Below are 27900 nucleotides of genomic sequence, written 5' to 3'. Positions count from 1 at the left end.
ATTTTATTTTATGGCCTTGACATTAACCTGTCATATTGTTGAGTTATCAAGGACACTTCCATGTTTTTGTGTGTATACAGGAATGTTAAAGATATCATTGAGGAAAACAAGGTTGACGTGACGTTGTTGAATCAGGGAATTCGTGTGTCCACAAGGATCCTAAATGACTTTACATTGGCATTGTTTCCATGGTACCGGCACGTAATTTCAATCCATTACGTGCTGCCACCATGGAATGCTGTGTTAAGAGGTCGTGGTCATTTCACGTATTTCTGTGGGATCAGGTTGTGTTCATTAAAATATTGATCTTAGATTTTATGAATTGATATTTGGTCATTCCAATGAAGATCGATTTGAATTTGATGAATCAATTATTTTAAACCAGCCCTAGAGTTCTTCTTCTTCGTCTTCTCCTTCTTTGTCTTCTTCTCCTTCTTCTTCTTCTCCTTCTCCTTCTTCTTCTTCTTCACGGCTTCTGCTGCCGACGTCTCCGACCTCCACCTGTGGGTCAGTGTGTGATGACCTGAAGTGTGTGTTACATCGAACACGTGTGTTTGTTAGGACAGAAACACACACATAGTGATGTCACTCTCTCTACAGGAAATGAGTCATTTGGGCGTTTGTTTCAATTTGCTGCTGGTGACATCAGGGCTGCTTCACTGCCAAGTTACAAGTAGCCTACAGTTATTTTAGAAGATCTGAGTGTTTCTGTTGGTGAGGGTGAGGCATAGTGATGGAACAGGAGGAGGTGGAGGAGCAGGTGGAGGAGGAGCAGGAGGTGGAGGAGCAGGAGGAGGTGGAGGAGCAGGTGGAGGTGGAGGAGGTTTGACTGAGACCGTCCTCAGTTTGCAGACATCAGTCTAACTTTAATAAGGAGATGTGAGTTTTTCTTTTCCACCCTGTGACGTAAACGTTTTTGTGACCGACTCAATGAAATTTTATCTGTTGGATTAAAACTAAAATATAAAGATAAATATGTTCAAACTTTGAGGCAGCGTCAGACAACGCCATCCTACCTGCACAGGTTCTTATGTAAATCAGAGGTGAGCTAAAAAACCCCACAACTGAGTGTGATTATTATTTTTATTACATAAAATAACTTTAGTATTATAGATAATTGATTAGTTCGCATCTAATTCAACGATTAAAAACAATCCAAGTAAAAACACTCAAAAGATAAAAGTCATGACAAAAACACTCTGAAAAACAAACAAACAAACAAATACAAAAACATGCAACAAAGAAAAAACACATGCATGACAATCGGGTCAGTAACGTCGTCCATTTTATGGATTCCATTAAAATTAAATGAATACAATTGAATTTAAAGACAAAGAGACTCAGTCTGATCCAACATGGCCGACACACAGACACATTCATCATCATGATGACATCAGCAGCACGCGCTCAACATTTATCACACGCATACACACACACACACACACACACACACACACACACACACACACACACACACTCAGTATATACAACACAATGAGTGTGTGTGAAGCTGTCACGTGACCTGCATCATGTTTACAAACTGAGTAAATAAAGTGAATATATATAAACTGAAATATAAACTAAATATGAGCAGAATGAAAAAGTTTAAAGTTAAAAATAAAGTTTAAAGACACAGTTGAAAGACACAGTTTAAGACAGTTTAAAGTTTAAAGACAGTTTAAAGACATAGTTTAAAGACAGTCTAAAGTTTAAAAAAAAGGTTTAAAGGGGCAATAAGCGAAATCGTTTCACCGCTAGGTTCGCTGTTGTGCACTGCCTGTGGAGCAAAACAAAGTGTGTCATGAGCCACACCTCCTTCTACCTCTGCTCTCTGTAATGTTCATGATTTATAACGTGATGTTATGATGTTATAGGCCTAGTTGTTCCACATGTGATGTGTCGTAAGGCCCGAACATACGTGGGCATACTATTAGCGGAGCGGACTCCGCGAGGAATGTCCGCAGTCATTCGGGCTTTCATAGTTGAGCACACTTCCGCCTTGTAGTTTCCTGTAAAAATGTCTGTGAAAAATCCCTGCAATGTGAAAAATACATGCCGAGCAGTCACTGGTGCGCGGAGCGGAGTCCGCGCAGTTGTAAAATCTGAGCTTTGCGCGCACAGGGCTTGCGGACGTCCGCTTTGAGTCCGTGCGGACCTCCGCGGAGTCCGTTCCGCGTACGTTCCGCCCGAGTATGTTCGGGCCTTTAGGTTGTAAACAGACACTGTTTTATTCAGTCCACAAGGGGGCGTTTTAGTATCACTGTTGGGTTCATAGACACAGTGGAGACTGCAGAAGCAGCGAGAAATTGGAATCAAGATGGCGGCGATAACAGAAATGTAAACAATTGCAACGGAGATTTTTAAGTTCACTAAAGAGACTAAAAGCTACTTTGCTGTGTCAGAGTTTTATTCCAGAACTTTACACTCTCCAATACTCTCCAATACTTTCACTCACTCTCGGTCTCTGCTGTGTTTAGCTATTTCCCTGCTTTCCTGTTAGCGTTAGCACTAGTCGGCTGCCATGCTAACGTTCCGGGAGCCTGCTTCTCGGCTCCGGCGAGCTCAGCCGAGAAGCGTGGGGACGTTAGCATTAGCACTAGTCAGCTGCCATGCTAACATTCCAACTCTTCTCCGTGAGACGGGCCCCGGGCTCCGGCTTACGGAGAAGAGAGGAATGTTAGCGTTAGCTCCCAGAGTTAGCACTAGAGCTCCTACGGCTACTGGAGTAGCTTGCAGCTATGGAGCGCTTCTACCAGCTCTTCTGGTCACTGAGCCTCGCCTTCATTTCAGCAAATATATTGCATTTATTACAGGGACCATCATCACTGAAGTAGGCAGGGAAATAGCTAAACACAGCCTCCAGGCTGCCCGCCGGGCTACATTTTTCACAGGGGATTCACATGAACGTACATGAACGTGCAGCTGGACCAGCTTGTAAACAATGGGCTGGAGATCAACACAGAGAGAGGGTGTGTGAGGTCATGCTATACTACACCTCTAGTTCTTCACATAGCAATTTTTTAATTCCTTCAATCTAGAAATGATGAATTTTGCTTATTGCTCCTTTAAAGACAGTTTAAAGACACAATTTCAAGTTTAAAGACAGTTTAAAGACACAGTTTAAAGTTTAAAGACAGTTTAAAGTTTAAAGACAGTTTAAAGTTGAAAGACACAGTTTCAAGTTTAAAGACAGTTTAAAGACAGTTTAAAGTTTAAAGACACAGTTTAAAGACACAGTTTAAAGACATTTTAAAGTTTAAAGACACAGTTTAAAGTTTAAAGACAGTTTAAAGTTTAAAGACACAGTTTAAAGTTTAAAGACACAGTTTCAAGTTTAAAAACACAGTTTCAAGTTTAAAGACGGTTTAAAGTTTAAAGACACAGTTTAAAGTTTAAAGACACAGTTTCAAGTTGAAAGACACAGTTTAAAGTTTAAAGACAGTTTAAAGACAGTTTAAAGTTTAAAGACACAGTTTGAAGTTTAAAGACAGTTTAAAGACACAGTTTAAAGTTTAAATACAGTTTAAAGTTGAAAGACACAGTTTAAAGACAGTTTAAAGTTTAAAGACACAGTTTAAAGACAGTTTAAAGTTTAAAGACACAGTTTAAAGTTTAAAGACAGTTTAAAGACACAGTTTCAAGTTTAAAGACACAGTTTAAAGACACAGTTTAAAGTTTAAAGACAGTTTAAAGTTTAAAGACACAGTTTAAAGTTTAAAGACACAGTTTCAATTTTAAAGACACAGTTTAAAGACAGTATAAAGACAGTTTAAAGACAGTATAAAGACAGTTTAAAGTTGAAAGACACAGTTTAAAGTTTAAAGACAGTTTAAAGTTGAAAGACACAGTTTAAAGTGTAAAGACAGTTTAAAGACACAGTTTCAAGTTTAAAGACACAGTTTAAAGTTTAATGACAATTTAAAGACAGTTTGAAGTTTAAAGACCGGTTTAAAGTTTAAAGACACAGTTTAAAGTTTAAAGACAGTTTAAAGACAGTTTAAAGTTTAAAGACACAGTTTCAAGTTTAAAGACAGTTTAAAGTTTAAAGACAGTTTAAAGACACAGTTTCAAGTTTAAAGACACAGTTTAAAGTTTAATGACAATTTAAAGACAGTTTGAAGTTTAAAGACACAGTTTAAAGTTTAAAGACAGTTTAAAGGCAGTTTAAAGTTTAAAGACACAGTTTCAAGTTTAAAGACACAGTTTAAAGTTTAAAGACACAGTTTAAAGTTTAAAGACACAGTTTCAAGTTTAAAGACAGTTTGAAGTTTAAAGAAACAGTTTCAAGTTTAAAGACAGTTTAAAGTTGAAAGACACAGTTTCAAGTTTAAAGACAGTTTAAAAACAGTTTAAAGTTTAAAGACAGTTTCAAGTTTAAAGACACAGTTTAAAGTTTAAAGACAGTTTAAAGACACAGTTTAAAGTTGAAAGACAGTTTAAAGTTTAAAGACAGTTTAAAGACACAGTTTAAAGTTTAGACAGTTTAAAGACAGTTTAAAGTTGAAAGACAGTTTTAAGACAGTTTAAAGTTTAAAGACAGTTTAAAGACACAGTTTAAAGTTTAAAGACAGTTTAAAGACAGTTTAAAGTTGAAAAACAGTTTTAAGACAGTTTAAAGTTTAAAGACAGTTTAAAGACACAGTTTAAAGTTTAAAGGCAGTTTAAAGACAGTTTCAAGTTGAAAGACAGTTTAAAGACACAGTTTAAAGTTTAAAGACAGTTTAAAGACACATTTTAAAGTTTAAAGACAGTTTAAAGACACAGTTTAAAGTTTAAAGACAGTTCAAAGACACAGTTTAAAGTTTAAAGACAGTTTAAAGACACAGTTTAAAGTTTAGACAGTTTAAAGACACAGTTTAAAGTTGAAAGACACAGTTTAAAGTTCAAAGACAGTTTAAAGACCGTTTAAAGTTTAGACAGTTTGAAGACACAGTTTAAAGTTTAAATACACAGTTTAAAGACACAGTTTAAAGTTTAGACACAGTTTAAAGACAGTTTAAAGTTTAAAGACAGTTTAAAGACAGTTTAAAGTTGAAAGACACAGTTTAAAGACAGTTTAAAGTTTAAAGACAGTTTAAAGACACAGTTTAAAGTTGAAAGACACAGTTTAAAGTTCAAAGACAGTTTAAAGACCATTTAAAGTTTAGACAGTTTGAAGACACAGTTTAAAGTTGAAAGACAGTTTTAAGACAGTTTAAAGTTTAGACAGTTTAAAGACACAGTTTAAAGTTTAAATACACAGTTTAAAGACACAGTTTAAAGTTTAGACACAGTTTAAAGACAGTTTAAAGTTTAAAGACAGTTTAAAGTTGAAAGACACAGTTTAAAGACAGTTTAAAGTTTAAAGACAGTTTAAAGACACAGTTTAAAGTTTAAAAACACAGTTTAAAGATACAGTTTAAAGTTTAAAGACACAGTTTAACCCTATGGGTCCGAACGACGCATAGTGCGTCCAAATTCACACCTGTTCTTCTCTTTGGACCGACCGTTCGTCATAGCGAGAAGCCACGCATATCATGTGAAACAGTGGAACCGTAGGTTTCGGACAAGACCAAGCACTTGTTGGTAGTCCAATGTTTCACAGCGAAAAGAAAATGATAAAGTTAGCCTAAAATTATGTATAACAAAGCTTTCATACAGCTTTGCACACACATTACTCTTGGATGGATTACTTGCGAATGCACAGATATGCCACGCGCATCACATGAAAGTGCAGGACCGGAGCTTTCCAATGATACCAAACACATCATTGTGCTGTCATCTCATCACGCTGTAAATATAGATCAGGGGCCTCATGTACAAAGGGTGCGTATGCACAAAAATGTGGCGTACGTCCTTTTCCACGGCAAAGTTCAGATGTATCAAGAGTGAAATGACTGTGGAAATGTGCGGTGCCTCACGCCAACTTCATGGCTGGCGTACGCACGTTTCTACAGCTGTTGATCCTTTGGCGACACTTAGAGGTGATGCTGGGAAACTGTTATAATAAATAAATGTGAAAACAATTAGTCCTCAAGAGTGATGTGCACATCAGAGACACATGAACAATTAACACTGATGAACAATTAACACACCCACGTGTTTGCAATTAGATGAGTGGATATAAAAGCATGCGCAAAGTGGTGCCAAAAATACCGTTAACAACGTTTTAGCAGTATTTGCCGCATTGGTTCCCGAGGGCAATCCTCCTGGAACTGTGCGCAGAGCTGCGGCCGACCTTGGAGCGCGATACGGCGAGGAGCCATGGGCTGCCTGTATCCATACAGGTGCTGACCACACCGGGACTCCTAGCAACACAGGCATTCCGGAGGGAGCTGGCCGACCGATCGGGACTGTGCCAGTCGACCCTGAGCCGAGTCATGCCAGCTGTGTGGGACGGAATTATCCGCATGTCAGCCAGGTATATCAAATTCCCATATGCAGCTGAACAGGCCAACATTAAAGCGCAATTTGCAGCGAGAGCCGGTTTTCCTAATGTTATCGGAGCTATCGACTGCACACACATTATAAAAGCGCCATCGCAGGATGAATTTGTTTTTGTCAACAGGAAGCATTTTCATTCGATCAATGTACAGACCATATGTGATGCGCAAATGCAATTAACCAACATTGTGGCGAGGTGGCCTGGTTCAACGCACGATTCATACATTCTGAGTAACAGCATGGTTGGGAACAGACTACAAGCTGGCACTGTGCGCGATGGGTGGCTTCTTGGTGAGTAAATAATTTATTCGTTTAATTGTCCTAATATCAATCCCCATGATGCGCACTGAACATGTGCGCCCCCAAATATTATCCTGCCTTCACAGCATCAGTACTAGTCAGTGGTTAAAGTTAGTGACTTGTTGTTTTTTGCTGGTTAAACTACAGCTTCAGAGCTTTCTAACAGCCCCTGATTGTCTCTGTGTGTAAAGTACTCATGTCAATAAACCCGTACGTAAAGTGTGACATTTCTTAATCAGCCACACCTTTTCCCCGGCACACTTCTGCATTCATTTACAACAATAGTGTGTGGTCTATGTAAGTGGTGTATAAGATTAACAAATATAAACTGTAAATCCAGTTCACATAATTAATTGTATGCTTTCAATTGACCCCAGGCGACTCTCTGTTCAAACGGGTGAGCTCCTCCTCTCCTGTCCCCCCACCTGTTTTGGTCACACTTTGGTGGTGGGCAGTCGTCCTCCGCTTCACGTCCACCTTAATGTCGGACCACTTCTTTTTTAATTCTGCGTGTGTACGCTTTTCTGACCCCACAGCATTGACAGCCTCACACACACTCTCCCACTCACTCCTCTTGCGTTTTGTATTGATGCCGGAGGACTGTGTGCCAAAAAGTATATCTTTGCGTGCCTCCACTTAAGTGAGTAGCGTTTCCAATTCGCATTCTGTGAAGATTTTCTTTTTTTCCCGTCTTATTCATTCTTTTGTTTTAGTTTTCTGATCGTGCAGAGAGGGGAATCTCAGGTGCAGGGTTCATTTAAATATGATTTGCATATTTAAATGGGGGCGTGGATGGGGAGGGGCCGGGTTCTCCAACATGTGCGCTCAATTCCACGTTGATTGGGATGTACAAAGGAAATGTGCTTGAATTCATGTGTACGCACAGATTCATACATCTGGATATTTTTGTGCGTACGACGTTTTCTGGATTTAAGCGTACGCCATGTTTCAGTAGGAAATCCACACAAGTCTTTGTACATGAGGCCCCAGATGTCTACAAAATAAAAAGCTGACGAATTTCTTTACAATCCATTATAAAGATCTTGTTATCAGTCACTTCATATAGTGAGGAATAATATTATTACTATTTTTCTATGATCTTAGATGTAAATATTTAATGTTTCTTTCAGATAAAACACATTTTTGACTTGTGAATGAGTCAATGGAATTTCTTGCAATAATGAAAAAATACTGGCAATCATGTCCGCCTGGCACAAACCACATGTTTTGGAAGTGACAGAATGTCCCAGCATCATGGTTCTTATATTGCCAGATTCCAGAGAGTCTCCCCTCTTCATATATGGCAGAATATGTCAAGTTTCAACTTGCTATGGCGAGATACAGGTAAAAACGTAAGAATTTAGTAACACAGATTTGTCTTTTTTCATTGATATAAAAATTAATATAAAATACAGGCACATAGAAAGACATGAAATGATGGCAAATCTGGTTAGCCCAGATTGTCCTGAAAAAAAACAAACAAGATATAGCATGTGTATGTAGCCTTTATAATGACTGTGATATGAGCTTAAAAGTAAAGGCAGTAAAAATATCCCAAAAAGGCCTAGGGCCCATAGGGTGAAAGACACAGTTTAAAGTTTGAAGACACAGTTAAAAATGTAAAGATACAGTTTAAAGACACAGCTTAAAGTTTAAAGACACATTTGAAAGTTTGAAGAAGTCATCCGGAGTCCTGAAACATCAGCTGCATATTTAAACCACTGGAAACATCTGCACATGCTCAGTTGTGACCTCATTGGACCCAAACACATGTTTGTCATTAACGTGGTGGAGCTGCAGCTGACCGACAGAAAACATCAGAAAACATGTGACCGACAAACATCTATTAACCCTTCATATCATACGTGACCATCCGTAACCCTTTATTAACACTTTATTAACCCTTTACATGCACATAATATTTTGTTATTATTGACTTTATTTTTTAAAACCTCTCATATTAAAAAAGAAAAGAAAAAAAGGATGCTCTTCTTTTTGACTGAAGCACCTGACCCACAAAATGTCTGCATTGTGTGGGCAGGGCTTTATCTGGCCTCACCTGTGAACAAAGATGGATGACCCCTTCCACTGCCAACTCTTTATCCAAAACAAAACAGGAGGTACATTTTTTCATAGACATTTAATTGTAGAAATCAGTGGAGCAGATGAAAGGCTCAGTACTTCATACATTCATAGGACTGAACTGAATCATCTGAAGAATTCATCACAGTGGGTCAGCTCAGGTTTTTACTCCTAACAGTTTTTAAACAAGTTTTATTCACCTGTTATTTTCTTTAAAAGTTTGATCATGAAATAAAAACTTTTGATTTTATTGTAGCTGAGATTTTGCTCAATAAAAAAAAAGTCATGTGACTGAAAATACTGACATTTGTTTAAACTTTACAAAAACATCACCATTATCACCGTGCTCTGAGATGTCCTTGGCCCATAGATGGTTAAATTTAACATAAAGGAAACAAACTTAAACATGGTTTAGGTGGATAGTGAGGTAATTGATGAGTAGAAACTTTCTTTGTCAGAGATCTACAGATAAATATTAAATTAAAAATATTGAAGATAAATATTAAATATAAATAATAAAGATAAATATTAAAGATAATATCAAAGATAAATATTAAAGATGAATGTTTCTGTGAACCTGCACAGAGAAACACCAGTTCATACAGCAAGCTGATTGGCTGAGTCCTGTCAGAGGGCGGAGCTGTATGTACATGAAGGATCCATCAGACAAATCAGATCGATCGGAACTCCTGTCTGAGGCACACTGTTCTGTTTCCATTGATCACATGATTAATCATTGATCACGTGATTAATCATTGATCACATGATCATTGATCACCTGATCAATCAACACTCTAGTAAACCACAAACATTCTTTTCTATCAGATCTTTACTGATCTGGGATGTTTGTTGTTTGTTGTTGTTAATGTCTTCAACTGTCTTTTTACAGTAGTCATGTGACAAAATCCTCTGTGTGTGTGTATGTGTGTGTATGTCTGTGTGTGTGTGTGGTAACCAGAAACTGGTGTGCATTTGTGGTGACGAAGACAGTGAGCTGTGTGGTCGAGGACGGAGTAGAGACCTACGTGAAGCCTGATTATCATCCATGCAGCTGGGGGAGCGGACAGTGCAGCAGGGTGGTGGTGTGAGTACACACAACGAAACGCACACACTGACACACACTGTAACACACACACACACTGTAAAGCTGCAAACACACTGCCGCACCATGTGATGCCTCAAGCACACACTGGACACCTTGTGCTGCAGCTTGTCAACAGACGACCACACGAAGTTCATCTGACTTTTACTGACAGATGTGTGGCTTCATTGCTGCGTTGTCAACACCTTTAATTAAAGTTGATGTCTCACCTGAAGAGCCAATCTCCTCAGCTGTGACTCAACAGGAAGTGTCTTTTTGACCATGGTCGTTATAATGACGGCACTGTGGGTCATTTAGCTCGGGATATTTCTCACCTCAACAATGCGTCTCTCCTCATCCATTCTTCATCACACACACAAGACTCAGCAACAGGTACAGAGTTCTGTTTATATGGTGAGGAGAGGAGTCGAGCTGCTACGGGAGCAGAGAAGAAGAGCTGCTACAGGAGCAGAGAAGAGGAGCTGCTACAGGAGCAGAGAAGAAGAGCTTCTGCGGGAGCAGAGAAGAAGAGCTTCTACGGGAGCAGAGAAGAAGAACTGCTACAGGAGCAGAGAAGAAGAGCTTCTACGGGAGCAGAGAAGAAGAGCTTCTACGGGAGCAGAGAAGAAGAGCTGCTACAGGAGCTCTTCTTCTAAGGGAGCAGAGAAGAAGAGCTGCTACAGGAGCAGAGAAGAAGAGCTGCTATGGGAGCAGAGAAGAAGAGCTTCTACGGGAGCAGAGAAGAAGAGCTTCTACGGGAGCAGAGAAGAAGAGCTGCTACAGGAGCAGAGAAGAAGAGCTGATACGGGAGCTGATTTGTACAAGTACAGCTCGAGTGGAGGGAAAGAGGAGAAGAGGGATCCCTCCTAGGGCTGTGCAATTGCTGTCATACGACGTTTGGTAAAATTATTGGGACTAAGTTTATGGGTTTCAGTAATGTGACTGATAAAAAAAATGTACATAATTGTTGATCTGCTGTAGCCACTTTCTTCTTGTCAGAGATAATTGTCATTTGAATTGTTTGGTTAAAAAATTCATTTTGTTGTATTGTACATCTGAGACCCTTTAAGGGGTTAATTGTGAGTGCGTGCCGCAGGTATTCTTGTAGGCGTTCAGCCTCTAATGTGAGTGTTACGTAGCACTCTCGGCTAGCACTCGGCTAGCTCCCGGTAGCATTCTCAGTAATCGATATTAGCCGAGACTTACCGGTAGTTAAATACTCTGTAAGCTAATGTGAACGATAGCGTGGTAAACGGCGACTTTACTCCATAATCTGTTGCAGTTGGTGTTTACGGCCTTGGCACGTGTCTTACGCCGATCACCACCACGTTATTTTAATATTTTGCATCACATGCAAAAGTGAGCGTCTCCGGATTGTCAGAGCACCAACACCGCTGCGCTGACAATCCGGAGACGTGTTGCTCCTCCTCACTTCAAGTCGCTGTCATTAACTTTTAACCTGCAAAGGCGGCAGTGCCGCAACATTGTAGGAATTTATGAAAGCCCTTGTGAACATTTCAATAGTTACACATTAAAACAATATTTAATTGCAAATACTCTATTGAACCCCGAAGCATGAGCAAACGGGCTGTGTCACTTCGGATCAAAGAGATGCGCCCTGTCACTGTCAGTGCAGGGCTGACAGGTCCCCCTCCGCTGAGAAGAGAGAGAGGAGGGGAGAGGAGATGGATTGTAGGTCTGTTTGTAAACAGGGCTTCTCTGACAGTCATGTATTTCTGCAAAAAACATCTCTTGATGCAAGGTAGAGCCCCGTTGTTTTTTGTTTTTTTTTTCCCTCAAAATCGCCTTGATATCCAGCAAATCGTCTGGCAACCCTCCAATCGCCAATATACAATTTGATCGCTGATCGTCCCAGACCTAATCCCTCCTCAGTTGCTCTTTCTGAGCTTTCTACCATATGTTTCCCCGTTAAAGGGGACAAAGAGACACTGGGACAGGGGACAGAGGGTAAGAGGGCAGAGGGACAGGGAGCAGAGGGTAAGATGACAGAGGGACAGAGGGACGGGGGAAAGAGGACAGAGGGTAAGAGGGACAGAGGGATGGGAGAGACAGAGGGATGGGAGAAAGTGGACAGAGGGACAGGGGACAGAGGACAGAGGGACAGGACAGAGGGATGGGGGAAAGAGGACAGAGGGTAAGAGGGACAGAGGGATGGGAGAGACAGAGGGATGGGAGAAAGTGGACAGAGGGACAGGGGACAGAGGACAGAGGGAAAGAGGACAGAGGGACGGGGGAAAGAGGACAGAGGGTAAGAGGGACAGAGGGATGGGAGAGACAGAGGGACGGGGGAAGAGGACAAAGGGTAAGAGGGACAGAGGGATGGGAGAAAGTGGACAGAGGGACGGGGGAAAGAGGACAGGGGAAAGAGGACAGAGGGGTGTCTTATGCTGTAAAGCCTCTGAGGCAAACTGTGATTTGTGATATTGGGCTTTATAAATAAAATTGAAATTGACATTGGTAACACACTGACACACACACACACTGTGACACACACTGTGACACAATTTCAATTTTATTTATTTCTCAAGGGGGCAGTCTACATTAATGAACATTTTCATAAATAAAAACGTAAATGCACCCAATTGCAGCCAAGGGCTGATTTCCATTGCTAGTCCCCCCACCAGATGGTGCAGGCAAAAGTTCCTAAAAAAGTAAATACATTAACCATAATATAGATGAAGCAATTACAATAAATAAAAACATGATCAAAATTCACAGTTTCACAGTCACATCGCACATTATGCCTGTAAGCTTATGTCCTGTTCTTAAGTGCAACCGAGTAATAGTCAGATGGGGGAGAAGGGACTGTTTGGGGTGTAAAGATGGAGTGTGAGACACCCTAGCTGCAGCTGTTGTTAAGGATGGCCTGATTGATCTGAAATTACAGAGATTGAATTTAATTTTTTTTTTGAGATTTCTTTAATGTGGCTCTTGAAGGTGAGGGTGTAGTCTAGGGTGACCCCTAGGTGCTTGAATTCATTTACTAATTCAAGCTCCTCTCTTCCCAAAAAGACACCAGAATGTGTGAGATCCGTAGTTTTTTTGGAGAAGTACATGCAGACAGTCTTTTTTGTGTTTAATAGCAAACATGATTTCTTAGAGCCATTAATGAATGTGAGTCAATTCCATTGTAAGTGTATGAGCAGCCTCTTGAGCAGTTTTTGCTGATGTTAATATAACTGCGTCATCTGCATACAGTTGTGGGTATTTTTGCATGCATTCGGTGGATCATTGAGGATTGAACCTTGCGGGACCCCTACAGGGCAATTGAGGAATGATGACTTAACCCCCTCAACAACAATAACACACTGTTTTCTGTCAGTTAGGTATGAACTTATCCACTTGGTAGCCTGTGCTGAGAAATTAAAAAGAGAAAGTTTGTTTAATAGAACTGTATGATCAACTGTGTTGAATGCCCTTTTTGAATCCAAGAATACTGCACCAACACACGCTGCCTTATCAAGATACTGTTTAGTTTTTTCTAAAAATAAATTAATGGCTGTCTCCGTCGAATGATGTGCCTGGAAGCCAAATTGCACAGGATGTAACGGAGTATGGCCGAGGTTTAGGTGCTCACTCAGTTGTGTCAGTACCCACTTCTCAATTATTTTGGAGGTAACTGGAAGGATGTGAATTGGCCTATAGTTATTCATGTCTGTCCTGCATCCAGACTTGAAGATGGGATTAACTATGGCCATCTTCCAAGATGATGGAACAACTGAGTGTCTGATGGATAAGTAAACCAGGTGTGTGATCAGGCATACAAGATAATCTTTGTGTGCTTTTAAAAACATGGTGTCAAGTCCGTGGATGTCCTTGGCCTTGGAATTACTTAGAGTATTGATGATGTTTGCAATTTCAATTTCTGTGATCTGCTCTATGTTAAATACAGGCAGTGCATGATTGATAGAATGGTAGCCACACTCCGGAGAGGAAAAAAGCTTGGAGATCTCTTCTACTGATTTTATGAAGAAGGTGTTTAATTTTGTGGCCAGGACATCTGGACTTCTCACCAGTTTATTGTCAGTATTAAGTTCCAGTTCTGTGTTATTTTGTTTATGGGTCAAAGACGAATAAGGATTTGAAATTTGAAAATAAATCAAATTGGCTAAAAATGCCAATTTAGGCACTTTCTATCTTTATTAGAGTGTTCTGTATATAACTCAACAAAAATAATTCATTTTAAAAATGTAATTAACATTTTTCCGTCAATCATATGGATAATTCCATGGAAAATGTCCTTCCTGGGTAACGGGAATGGAATTGAAAATTAATTAAAATGTCTACCATTGTTGGCATATAAAAGTTCATAGATAACTATAGTTAGAGCTCAACAAACAATTACTGCTCAGAAAACAACATTTTCATCACAATTAATGTAATATATTTGGATATTTATACTGAAATGGGTTCATTAGTTGCTGTTGATCACACAATGTTCCATGCCAAAAAGAGAAAAAAATATGGAAAATGTCTTAAAATGTTTTACAGTAAAGGTAAAATGGTTGTTATTGTATCCTCAACTCAAGAAACATGATTGAGTAATATAACATAAAAATCTGGGTTAAATTACTTGACTGCGTCATTGTTACCCGGAATGACACAAGATTTCAAAGTAATTATCATTAAAGGCTGTCTCAGGAACATCATTTCAACAAACATACATAATACTAAGAGACGGACAGCTGTTAGATCTGAAAAGATGTTTTTTAAACTTTCATTTCATGCAACAATGTAACTCATTTATCAAGTAATGCAATGATGTTCCCGGGTCAAATTGACCCGGTGGATATTTAACCATCTGAAAGTAGTTGAAAACTAGAAAAGCACTCAGAGAGTGCAGACCTCCGCCAAGTAGGTGATATTCCCTCCCCCTCTGCATCAGATTTTGCAGCCTGCATCACAATTAGGTTATTTGCATCACTATCATTATTAGGTTATATATGCCTTCACCATGGAGACACTGTGGTGTATTTACTTCGTTTTTATTTTGTACCAACACAGAATATAATCTTTTTTTGTATTTTTCACTTTCTTTTTTCCAACACAGAACATTAACTTCAACTTTAGAATTTAATAATATTTAGCAAGTAGAACGAGACGTGCTTTCCGGCTACCAGATGGCGCTATTTTCACCGTCTTAATTTAATGTAATCATTATTTAATGTAATCAAGTGTTTCACCCCTTACAAATCATCGTTTACTTATGAGAATTCACTCGTTTTTCAGTAAAAAATAACTTTCAAACTGATTTCTTTTAGTACACTGGCAAAAATGAGGCATTCGATATTCTATTTGGCCATTTTTTGATATGAATGTTTCTCTTGGAGTTGATGGTCTGAAAATTCATCATCATGATCAGAGTTGATCTCAAGATCATCTTCATTTTCAGACAATTCCTCCTCAACTTCACTATCCTGATCAACCAGACCAGAGCCTCCTGGGCTGTCATTCTCTTCTCTTGTGTCTCGATTTGCAAGAAATGTGATATTTTTACCCTTCCTCCATTATCACTGCCGTGTCAGTAGTCATTTTCATTTACATATTCATTACACTAATCAAGTCCGGCAGAAACGGTTTCATGCTCCAAAACTTAATAAAAACATGTTTTCTGTGTTCTTAAACATTGAAACGGGTCAGTTTGACCCACAACATAAGAGGAGGGTTAACTAAAACATCTAAGCCTTTTGCAATGAGTGTAAACCTATTTTGATATTTTTTTACCTTTTTACTGATCTGCCTTCACTAAATCACAATACCTTGCTCTCTTTTCCTCAAGATACTCAGCCCTAGCTTGTGGATCAGCATTCTTCCTGGCCCTGTATAGTCTCTGCCTCTCTTTATCAGACAGCGGCATCTGGAAGAACAAAACTGACCCTGAAACATCAAAAGCTATACTAAAACCTTATTAAAAACATAAATATTAGATTATAGCATTATTATTGGTTCATTTTTGGACAATAACTTAACAAAAATCTATGATAATGGCCTGTGTTCATTGAATCAGATAAATTCAAGATAAACAACAGAAAATGCCATAAAAGTTAAAAAAAAATACATAATATTGTTATTGATATAATATAACAATATCAAGTCAATGCCTAAAAAGCTACAGATACTAATACAAATCTGCATTAATAAACATGTCCACTCTGGATAACAGAGGACATGTCCTGGGTAACAGAAGATCTTTGTTATCCAGGAAGGTCAAAAAAACAATTTTCCCTTTTATAATCAGGCTTTAACTAGGCCTACTGTGGAAAACTATAACTCATACTTCAACACATTAGTGTCATATTTCACATGAAATAGGTAGTTTTTAAATATATAAACATCATAAATGTTTTATTAGCGTTATCCAGAAAGACACATGATTTGAGGACATAACGCATCAGTGACCGAAAAGGTCAAAATATCAACATTTTAAGAGAGACTTTTTGACCTTGTAATGTGTTTTGGGGGTCCTTTAGAATCTTCTGGCTGATACAACAGTCTGTCACATGACTATCCAAATCAAAATATGGTAATATATAGCCACTATAGTCTGTAACCCAGGAAGGACATTATGGAAATCCAAATATGGAGACAAAAGTATTTCTTGTGTTAAAATGTAAATAAGCTTAGCATTGTTACTATATTTGCATATGTCATTGAAAACATGAACACAATTATGCCCCAGTAGATAATTAATCCCTTTATTAAGATTTCTGACATTTTTTGCATATTTTTGTACTTAGATTTAAGCGGGGACGTTACCCAGGAAGGACAATTTGGTACTTTTGAGCTCAATAGCTCCCTTAAATTTTCATTTCTTATAGTGAATACTCATATGAGTAAGTAAAGAGGGGAGAGTTGAGTAACATAATGTAGTGTTTTGAAATATTTATATATTTTTAACATTATAAATATGCTTGGGACACCAGAATTGACATGCCACGTCTTTGACCCTTATTCTGTTTACCTGTAAGCTTATTGATGTTTTGACAGATTTTTTTCCCATTACCTTTTGCACTTTTGATCACAGCTATGAAGAAGTTTGCTTTGGCCTTTCACATAGTCTGAGTTACTTTATTTCTTGTAGAAGTGAATTTAAGTCTGTCTATAGTTAAACCAGATTTCAGAAAATTCGTAAGTAGATGATCCCACTCTTTCGTCAGCTTTAGAAAGTCAGGGGTTAGCCATGGCAGTGTCCACTTTATTTTCTTTTGGCTCACTCTCCTGGAGAAAGACTCAATAACACATTTTAAAAATGAATCTGTGCTGTTGTTAATTTCCTCACAGGAGGTGATCTTGTTCCAGTTCAGACTATTCAAGGTCCATTTTAAGATTTTCTTGTTGGCTCTGTGGTATGATATTAAAATTAATTTTATTACTGAAAGAATATTGTGACGAGTTTGTAAAACGTGATTTGGTGAGCTTTCAGGAAATGATTCAGATTCAGATTCAGAATACTTTATTAATCCCCGGGGGTAATTGTTTTTGTTCCAATGCTCCGTGCAAAGTAGAAATAGAAATACAGCATGAATGGAAACAAGAGATAAAGATGAAGATATAAATAAAATACTAAAATAGACAATGAAATAAATAAAATAAAATATTAAAGTAGACATTAAAATAAAATAAAATAAAATATTAAAGTAGACATTAAAATAAAATAAAATAAAATAAAATATTAAAGTAGATAATAAAATAAAAATAAATAATAAAATAATAAAATTGTAGTTTTATAAATGAAATGAGAATGAGTAGTTATATTGTTTGTTTTGTTTAATAAATAGCCAAATGAGTCCAATCATCAGAGGGAGGAGTTGTACAGTTTAATGGCCACAGGTAAGAATGACTTCCTGTGGCGCTCAGTGGTGCATTTAGGAGCAATCAGTCTCTGGCTGAAGGTGCTCCTCTGTTCGACCAGAGCGTTGTGGAGAGGGTGAGAGCCATGCTGAAGTATCGCCCGCACCTTTGACAGCATCCTCCTGTCTGACACTGCTGTCAAAGGGTCCAGCTCCACCCCCACAACGTCACTGGCCTTTCTGATCAGCTTGTTGAGTCTGTTGGCATCGGCTACTCTCAGTCTGCTGCCCCAGCACACCACAGCAAACAGAATAGCACTGGCCACCACAGACTCATAAAACATCCTCAGCATAGTCCGGCAGATGTTAAAGGAGCGGAGCCTCCTCAGAAAATAGAGGCGGCTCTGTCCCTTCTTGTAAAGGACTTCAGTGTTCTTAGTCCAGTCCAGTTTATTGTCTATGAACACACCCAGGTACTTGTAGTGTTCTACAATGTCCACGTTATGCCCCAGGATGGAAACTGGGGTCACTGGTGTCCTCGTTCTCCTCAGATCCACCACCAGCTCTTTTGTCTTTGTTGTGTTGAGCTGCAGGTGGTTCAGCTCACACCATGAGACAAAGTTATTCACCACAGCCCTGTATTCAGCCTCCTCACCCTTGCTGATACATCCAACTATAGCAGAGTCATCAGAAAACTTCTGAAGATGACAAGACTCTGTCTGGTAGCTGAAGTCCGTGGTGTAAAGGGTGAAGAGGAAAGGAGAGAGGACAGTCCCTTGTGGGGCCCCGGTGTTGCTGACCACTGTATCTGACACACAGTGCCGCAAGCGCACGTACTGTGGTCGGCCAGTGAGGTAATCCACAATCCAGGACACAAGAGGGGGATCCACCAGCATCGCTGTCAGCTTGTCACCCAGTAGAGCAGGCCTGATGGTATTGAAAGCACTGGAGAAGTCAAAGAACGTGACCCTGACAGTGCTCCCCGGCTTGTCCAGGTGGGCATAGACGCGGTTCAGCAGGTAAATGAGGGCATCCTCAACTCCAATCCGGGGCTGGTAGGTGAACTGGAGGGGATCCAGGTGCGGCCTGACCATAGGCCTGAGCTGCTCCAGGACGAGTCTCTCCAGGGTCTTCATGATATGTGACGTCAATGCCACCGGTCGGTAGTTTGAGAGACCGCTGGGCTGCGGCGTCTTTGGCACTGGAACGAGGCAGGACGTCTTCCATATCACAGGGACCCTCTGGAGGCTCAGGCTCATGTTGAAGACACGATGAAGCACTCCACAGAGTTGTTCGGCGCAGGCTCTGAGAACCCGTGGACCGACACCATCAGGGCCTGCATTATGGTCTTATTGTCCAGTCAGGAGGTTATGGGTTTTGACAATTCGTTCCGGTTTGTTAGAGAAGAGCAGATTAATTCTGGTTCTGGATCGAGTGGTAATTCTGGTAGGTTTCTCTATGAGTTGAGACAGATTAAAGTGCTCAGTCAACTGTTTCAAGTTTTTCCTGTCTGCCGTACTATCCCAGTTTATGTTGAAATCGCCAAATATTAGTATTTCTTTTTTGTACCGTAGTTAACTGCTGGGCTTGTAGCCAACCGCGCGGCTCCATTGAGAGCCGCAGGTGGTGTTGATTCCTCGGGTAGTACTGGTGGTGGAGGAGGCCTCTCAGCTGCTGGGGTATTAGCTGTTCGCTTGACCCCACTGAGGGCTGCTGGTGGTGGTGTTAGCTCCCCAGCTAGCACCGATGGTGGAGGGGGCCTCTCAGCTGCTGGGCTAATAGCTGTTAGCACACACACTGTGACATACACTGTAACACACACTGGTTTCACTTACTGTGACTGAAGACGTTTGGCACCGGAAGAAGTTTGACACCGGATGACGTTTGAGACCAGATGACGTTTGACACCAGCAGAAGTTTGACACCAACAGACGTTTGACACCAACAGACGTTGGACACCAACAGAGGTTCGACACCAACAGAGGTTCGACACCAGAAGACATTTGACACCAGATGACGTTTGACACCAACATACATTTGACACCAGCATACGTTCGACACCAGCAGACATTTGACACCAGATGACGTTTGACACCGGAAGACGTTTGACACCAGATGACGTTTGACACCAGCAGAAGTTTGACACCAACAGACGTTGGACACCAGCAGAGGTTCGACACCAGAAGACATTTGACACCAGATGACGTTTGACACCAACATACATTTGACACCAGCATACGTTCGACACCAGATGACATTTGACACCAGATGACGTTTGACACCAACATACATTTGACACCAGCATACGTTCGACACCAGCAGACATTTGACACCAGATGATGTTTGACACCAAGATACATTTGACACCAGCATACGTTTCACACCAGCAGACATTTGACACCAGATGACGTTTGACACTGGAAGACGTTTGACAGAAGCAGAGGTTCGACACCAGCAGACGTTTCACACCAGCAGACATTTGACGCCAGAGGTTTGACACCAGCATACGTTTCACACCAGCAGAGGTTTGACACCATTCAATTTTTCATTTTTATTTATAAAGCCCAATATCACAAAGCACAATTTGCCTCACAGGGCTTTACAGCATACGACATCCCTCTGTCCTTATGACCCTCGCAGCGGATCAGGAAAAACTCTCCAAAAAAATGGTAGAAACCTCAGGAAGAGCAACTGAGGAGGGATCCTTCTTCCAATCAAGGGCTGACTTTCAATAGATTGCAGCAAGGGAGCTGCTCTGCTAAGTACGAAACCCTGACCCAGAATCAGGTCGTCTGCAAGTGATTTAGCACACAAACATGCAGTGTGTGATAGGAGAGGGGCGACCATCGTCCGGCCACACCCCAGCCCTGTCACGAACGGCTCTGCTCACCGACTGAGCCCGGTTATCCGGGGCCAACCGAAGATCTGTGGCGCTATGGTATCATTACGGCTAGGTGGGATTCTGACTGAGAGGCGATCAGTCATAATCCCACAGATGGTAGCTTCGTACCATTGGCTGCTCAGCCAAGCACATACACCAAATGTCTGAAACTGCGGTTCCTCTCATACTGAGCAGGTTAACTATTGCAACAACACATCGTTAGTAGGGTAAAACTAACCTGTCTCACGACGGTCTAACCTGTCTCACCAGAGGACGTTTGACACCAGCAGACGTTTGACACCTGAAGAGGTCTGACACCAGAGGACATTCAGATCAGTTATTTTATTTTATTCTTTGATAAAGACTCACAGTGACTGAAGAGGTCTCACTGAACGAAGATGTCTTTGTTCTATAGGTCATCATCTATGTCTCATGTCTCTGCAGGTACCGCACCTACATGAGACCCCGCTACAAAGTGGCCTACAAAATGGTAACAGAGATGGAATGGAAGTGTTGCCACGGTTACAGTGGAGAGGACTGCAACGATGGTCCAGTTGGAGGAGCAGGAACTCAGCCCAGACCGGGACAAGGAGCACAGAGGGGAGAGACGAACTATGGACAGGGGGGAGGAGGAGGATATGGACCTGGACAGAGTGGAGGACCCAGTGGTGAGTGGATTCTTATTAATTGGACTCTTTTGACCACAAGTCTGTGTGTGTGTGTGTGTGTGTCTGTCTGTCTGTCTGTCCATTCTGATTGAAGGACGAACACAAACAGCTGCTGGTTGTTCTTTAAGTGTGAACTGTTTGGTGTCTGTGTCTCTGCATGTCCATATTTACAGTGTCTTCTGTCTCGTCCTCTCAGTGATCATCGACGGATACTTTACACACCTCACATGACCGAAAGAGCTCCAAATGTTTGAGGTCAACATGTTTTTAAATTACAATGAAACAAATAAATGCTCAGTGCATTTAATCACATATGAATTTAAACATATTAAATACTCATGTAAATAATAATAATAATAATTAGTATTTTATTCTGAGTACCTGCTTCAGTCATCAGAGAAATCATCATCATCATCATCATCATCCTCTCATTGATTGCAGCGCAGACCGAGTGATGCAGCTTTGACATTAAAAGAAAAAACACTGTGACCTCATAAGCGACAAAAACGTTAAACCACACAAAGATTCTTTAAACATTAACAGAAACCATCTTTGAACGGACTGACTGAGGTGAAATATTTCAGTTACTGTTCAGGACCAGGATGTTGGGCTGAAACCATGTGATCCAAAACTTAAATAAACTGATACTGGTTCTTATTCATCTCAGTGGTCCGACTCTTCTGTATAAAAGAAACAGGAAGTAATCTGACCTCTACTGGAGACCAGCATGAATGATGGTACTCATGTGTAGCCCCACCCTTCTCTCCATGTGACTGTAAAAGCTTCTGTGATTGGAGCTCTGAAGTTACTGCCTCCTTTTTTTCCAGGACGAGTTGAGAATGAGAAGATGAGGCAGCTGGAGGAGAAGATCCAGAGTTTGACCAAAAACCTCCAGGACCTTCAGTCCACCCTGAGCAACATGAACAGACTGGGCGTCAGTGCAGGAGGAGGAGGAGGAGGAGGAGGAGGAGGAGGAGGTACCTCCTCAGGAGGAAGAAACCCGGCTGATGCAGCTCAGCCCGAGATTAAAGAGACGATTCACAGCATTCAGACCAAACTGGACCAGCTGGACAACCGTACACAGGTGAGTCCTACTTCCTGCTTCGTCTCAGTACCGTTACATTATTTAAATAGGAATACTCACTGTACTCTGAACGTAAATTATAATCTTTATTTTCCTGTATGTCAAGCTGTCGGAGACAATCAGCTTCACCTCACATCTGATGACAGGTGGACAGGTCCATTTAATGGGCTGGTGGTAAAGACGGTTGTTTGTCTTTCTCCTGGGACAGTTAAAACTGTGTCTCTGCTCCAACAGGCTCATGATAAAACTCTGGTCAGCATCAACAACCACCTGGTGAATGGGAAAGGGAACGACCTGGATGGAGGTCTGTCTGGAGGAGGACTGAGTGGAGGAAGGCTGAATTCACTGAAGGAGGAGATCCTGAGGGAGTTGGAGAGGAGGGTGTCGCTATCCTGCTCCTCCTGTCAGGTATTGTTAATGGTTAATCCCTCTCTGTGTATTCTGACTGAAGTGTGTGAAGAAGAAATAAAACATGAAAAACTGAAGTCAAACGTTTTCGGGTTTATGGCGTGTTTTCCAGGCTGGTGTGGAGGATCTGCGCCGGCAGCAGCAGGAGGACAGGGAGAGTATCCGAGGTCTGCAGAAGCAGTTGAATGCCATGGATGTTCGGTATCGGCAGGGCTTGGACGGGCTGCGACGGGAAGTGATGCATCTGAAAGGATGCTGTGACACTGTTGATGACCTCCAAAACCGCATCACTGATGCTGAGCGCAAGATCAGCTCGGCCTCAGAGAACTTTGATGTTCTGCAGAACCGTGTGGACAAGGAGCTCAGCGGAGGAGGCGGCAGCAGCAACAGGGAGAATGGCAGCTTCAGAGGAGGAGGGTTTACTGGTGGCGATGGAATCAGGGGAAGAGGGAGGGATGTTGTGGTGACGGAGGACAGACTGGACAATCAGCTAAAGGACCTGGAGCAGCGGATCAACAACACTGTGCAGCGGACGGAGCAGAGCTGCTCATACCTGGAAAACGATCTGAAGGACTACATTCACAGAGAACTGGGGGACCTGAGAACGGTCTTCCTGGACCGCTTTGATGACCAGGCCTTCAGGATCGCAGACGTGGAGCTGGACGTGGGGCTGGTGAAGGACAGGGTGAGCGACCACGACAACCGGCTGTCCAACCTGGAAAACAAGACGTCCCTCCTGAGCTGGAGTCTGGAGGAGTGCGGCTGTGGAGGGTCTGAGGGAGGAGGAGGAGAAGGGGGAAGAGGAGGGGGTGACTGGGTAGGTGGAGGAGGACGTTCAGAAGAACGTCCAGGAGGAGGATCTACAGGTGGAGGGTCAACAGGTGGAGGGTCTACAGGTGGAGGGTCTACAGGTGGAGGATCTACAGGTGGAGGGTCTACAGGTGGAGGATCTACAGGTGGACGGTCTACAGGTGGAGGATCTACAGGTGGAAGGTCAACAGGTGGAGGATCTACAGGTGGAGGGTCTACAGGTGGAGGGTTACCTGGTTCAGGAGGAGACAGAGAGAGTGCAACAGAGAAATCACTGGAGTGGAGAGTGATCGCCAACGAGGATCAGATTCGACACTTTAACACTCGACTCAAAGACCTGTCGGTTTCTGGAGACTCTCTGCTCGACAAGGTGAGATTTAACGTTCACAGATTTTTTATAACGTGACAAATTAAAGTTTCACTGAAGGACGAACCTGAAAATACACAAACAAGGATTTTTTTTTTTCCAAAGTGAAACTGCAGCGACAAATCAAAGACAACATAGAACAGAAGGTCAAAAAGAGAAATTCTTATTGGTTAAATCTAACCATGTGAACACATTAAAATCAGCATGTGGTTATTTACTTTAATATTGAACGATTGTACAAGAAGACAAAAAGTGACTAATTTTTCATCTTCATCCTGAGCGGATATTTTATAATTATTTTATAATATTTTATAACCCTAACCCTAACATTATCACAAATGTTAAATCAGTCCTGAACAGAAACTGTCTTTAAACTGATGTAAATTTAAACTATAAAAACCTCTGAGATTTAACTGATGTGAAAAAGTATTTATATACGATTTTGAGCACAATAACTGTGACCATTAATATCATTAATAATAATGATAATAATAATAATGAACTGTGATCATTGTTATTAATAATAATTCATTATTATCATTATCATTATTACTGATAAACTGTGATCATGATTAATGACAATCATATTGTTAATAATGGTCACGCAGGTGGTGGACCTGAGCCATGACGTCCGTAAGATCAAAGCTCTGACTGGAGATCATGGCGAACACTTTAACCGGATCGTGACGGAGGTAGAGCAACTGGGACACGACTGTGAGCTGTGCAGGAAGGTGGAGGACGAGCTTCGGAGGCTGAAGAATCATTCCCAAGATGCACTGGGGCACGTGCAGAGCCACATCAACAGACTCCAGATCAGATTGGACTCAGGGAGGGACGGCTGTTTCCAGATGTGTTCACAGCTGGAGGACGACGTCCGCCTGCTAAGAGATGATGTTAGGAGGTGCACCGGCCAATGTAAGACCAGCTCGGACACGCCCACAGGTCAGATCAACCAATCACATGACTGCCAATTAGACCCCTCCCTCCCAGAGTTAATCGGCAATGACAGCAGCAGATTTATTGTGTCAATCTGAATTTACCGTATTGACCGTTCAGCAGTGTTAGGGTTACGACTGTAACCACACGAGCTCCATCTATGGTCATGTGATGCCCACACTGACGCTGACTTCATTACCATTGTGGTTTTTTTTTTGTTTGTTTTTTTGCACGATCACATCTGATGTGTGATATGAAATTTAATAAAGACAATAATTATTGATTATAAATATTGATTATAATTATTGATTAGTTATCTCCATCGATTGTTGACTGAATCAGATGAGTCTTTTACTCCCACGTCTCACGCAGAAGGTCAGATGTCAATCTGTCCAGCTGTCTGCAGTGTTTTTCTGCAGCGTCGTGTCTCACAGTTGTCTCATGGGTGTCTCAGCTGTGTCTCACCTTCTGAAGAGTTTTTATTTACGTTTCCAGTCTGTTTTTTTTTCACCAATGCGTGAACAGGAGGTTGAAAATATCGTGAATTAGATTTCAGGTTTTTCTGAAATCCTGGAGCATTTTCTTAAAATGTAAGTTCAGATTTTGGCCTTTAAACTTCCAGCTCAGTTAAACAGATTTATCTAGTCTCTCTGTTTAATTCTTTTTCTTTTTCTGAAAATTCAAATGTCTTTTTTTATAGAAACTTTATTAACCTGCATCAAATATGTCTCTGGGCCTTTGGTTCCCTAGGGCTTGTCTTGTCAGGCTCAGTTCAATCATCAATCTCCACCAGTTCAAATCTCAGTAGTATAAATCCAACCTGCTCTTCTTTGGTTCACTCATTAAAAATAGATGCCGTTAATGGTTCTGGTTTTTAAACAGCTTTTAATTTATAAAGATGTTCTCCCTGTGATTTTGAGCTGAAGACGAGCTGATAAAAGTTTTAATGTAAGCTCATGTTTTTTTCTGTATGAAAAGGTCATTAAGGTTCTTTGCAAACTAAACTCCCATTAGGTGGTGGAACTGGTGGCACTGGTGGCGCTGGTGCTGGTGGTAGCAGTGGACGTGGACCTGGGTTGGATGCTGAGAAGCCTCTAGATGGCCACAGCGTGATCGGAGGCTCCATCAACAACAACCAGCTGAAGACGCTGCAGGGTGAACTGTCTGAGGTCATCCTCACCTTCAGCTCCATCAACGACACCCTTAAGGGACTCGAACACACGGTGCAGAAACACGGCAGCGTCATCACCGACCTTGGTGAGTCCAACTCGGTAACACAGACTGTCTGAATTCATGACTTCACGTGTCCTGGCTGACGGTCATCGTTTGATCTCTGACAGGAAACACAAAGGATAAGATCATTTCTGAGCTGGACAAAATCCAGCAGGAGGTGACGGAGCACATCGAGGACAGCCGCGACCGTCTGGACGGGATGGACGGGGACGTGCGGCGGTTTGAGAACACACTCTTGGTGGAGATGGGAGACTGTAAGAGGTCTGGAGACGGTCTGGAGAAGAGGCTGTCGAAGCTGGAGGGAGTCTGTGGGCGGCTGGATGGCGTCTCTGATTCCATTCTGAAAATTAAAGAAGGTAAAGCTTTATTTTAGTTAAAACGTCACGATAAAACTTAAAATGTTCGTCCACGTACACAGACTGGATTCATTGTGAGAGATGGACACCAGAGGACAGAGTCAGATCAGAGCGTTGGCGGGGAACACAAAGTTCTCAGCAGTGTCTCTTGTGATGTGTCTTATATTGTTACATGTCTCTTGTTGTGACTTGTCTCTTGTGACGTGTCTCTTGTTGTGAAGTGTCTCATGTTGTGACGTGTTTCTTGTAATGTGTCTCATATTGTTTCGTGTCTCTTGTGATGTGTCTCATATTGTTAAGTGTCTCTTGTTGTGACTTGTCTCTTGTGACGTGTCTTTTGTTGTGAAGTGTCTCATGTTGTGACGTGTCTCTTGTGACGTGTCTCTTGTTGTGACTTGTCTCATGTTGTGACGTGTTTGATGTGAAGTGTCTGATGTTGTGACGTGTCTGATGTTGTGAAGTGTCTCTTGTGACGGAACTCTTGTTGTGACGTGTCTCATGTTGTGAAGTGTCTCATGTTGTGACGTGTCTCTTCTTGTGACGTGTCTCTTGTGACGTGTCTCTTGTTGTGACTTGTCTCTTGTAACGTGTCTTTTGTTGTGAAGTGTCTCATGTTGTGACATGTCTCTTGTTGTGACGTGTCTCTTGTTGTGACTTGTCTCATGTTGTGACGTGTCTGATGTGAAGTGTCTGATGTTGTGACGTGTCTGATGTTGTGAAGTGTCTCTTGTGACGGAACTCTTGTTGTGACATGTCTCATGTTGTGACGTGTCTCTTCTTGTGACGTGTCTCTTGTTGTGACTTGTCTCTTCTTGTGACGGAACTCTTGTTGTGACGTATCTCATGCTGTGACGTGTCTCTTGTTGTGATGTTTCCCATGTTGTGATGTTTCCCATGTTGTGACATGTCTCTTATTGTGATGTGTCTCATGTTGTGACATGTCTCTTCTTGTGACGGAACTCTTGTTGTGACTTGTCTCATGTTGTGACGTGTCTCTTGTTGTGATGTGTCTCATGTTGTGACGGAACTCTTGTTGTGACGTGTCTCATGCTGTGACGTGTCTCTTGTTGTGACGTGTCTCATGTTGTGACGTGTCTCTTGTTGCGACGTGTCTCATGTTGTTTCGTGTCTCTTGTGTTGTGTTTCATGTTGTTACGTGTCTCTTGTTGTTACGTGTCTCATGCTGTGACGTCTGTCATGCTGTGACGTGTCTCATGCTGTGACGTGTCTCATGTTGTAACGTTTCTCTTGTGACGTGTCTCTTGTGACGTGTCTCATGTTGTGACGTTTCTCTTGTGACGTGTCTCTTGTGACGTGTCTCATGCTGTGATGTGTTTCTTGTTGTGACATGTCTCATGTTGTGACGTTTCTGTTGTGACGTGTCTCATGCTGTGATGTGTTTCTTGTTGTGACATGTCTCATGTTGTGACGTTTCTGTTGTGACGCGTCTCATGCTGTGA

At 41.4% G+C, this 27900-nt stretch overlaps 1 protein-coding gene across 1 annotated transcript in view; it reads left to right on the top strand.

The window, feature by feature from the left end:
* LOC126397072 (EMILIN-1-like) overlaps positions 1–27900 on the top strand; it is a 52210-nt gene that overhangs the window by 6100 nt on the left and 18210 nt on the right. Inside the window, exons 2-9 of the mRNA XM_050055600.1 lie at positions 9764–9889; positions 21023–21246; positions 22074–22330; positions 22565–22738; positions 22851–23918; positions 24524–24857; positions 25866–26108; positions 26192–26440. Coding sequence (XP_049911557.1) covers positions 9764–9889; positions 21023–21246; positions 22074–22330; positions 22565–22738; positions 22851–23918; positions 24524–24857; positions 25866–26108; positions 26192–26440 — 2675 coding nt within the window. The remainder of the gene's footprint in view (positions 1–9763; positions 9890–21022; positions 21247–22073; positions 22331–22564; positions 22739–22850; positions 23919–24523; positions 24858–25865; positions 26109–26191; positions 26441–27900) is intronic.

This window comes from Epinephelus moara, chromosome 1 (genome assembly GCF_006386435.1).
Source record: "Epinephelus moara isolate mb chromosome 1, YSFRI_EMoa_1.0, whole genome shotgun sequence".
NCBI lineage: Eukaryota > Metazoa > Chordata > Actinopteri > Perciformes > Serranidae > Epinephelus > Epinephelus moara.
This window is presented reverse-complemented; position numbering and strand designations above follow the sequence as displayed.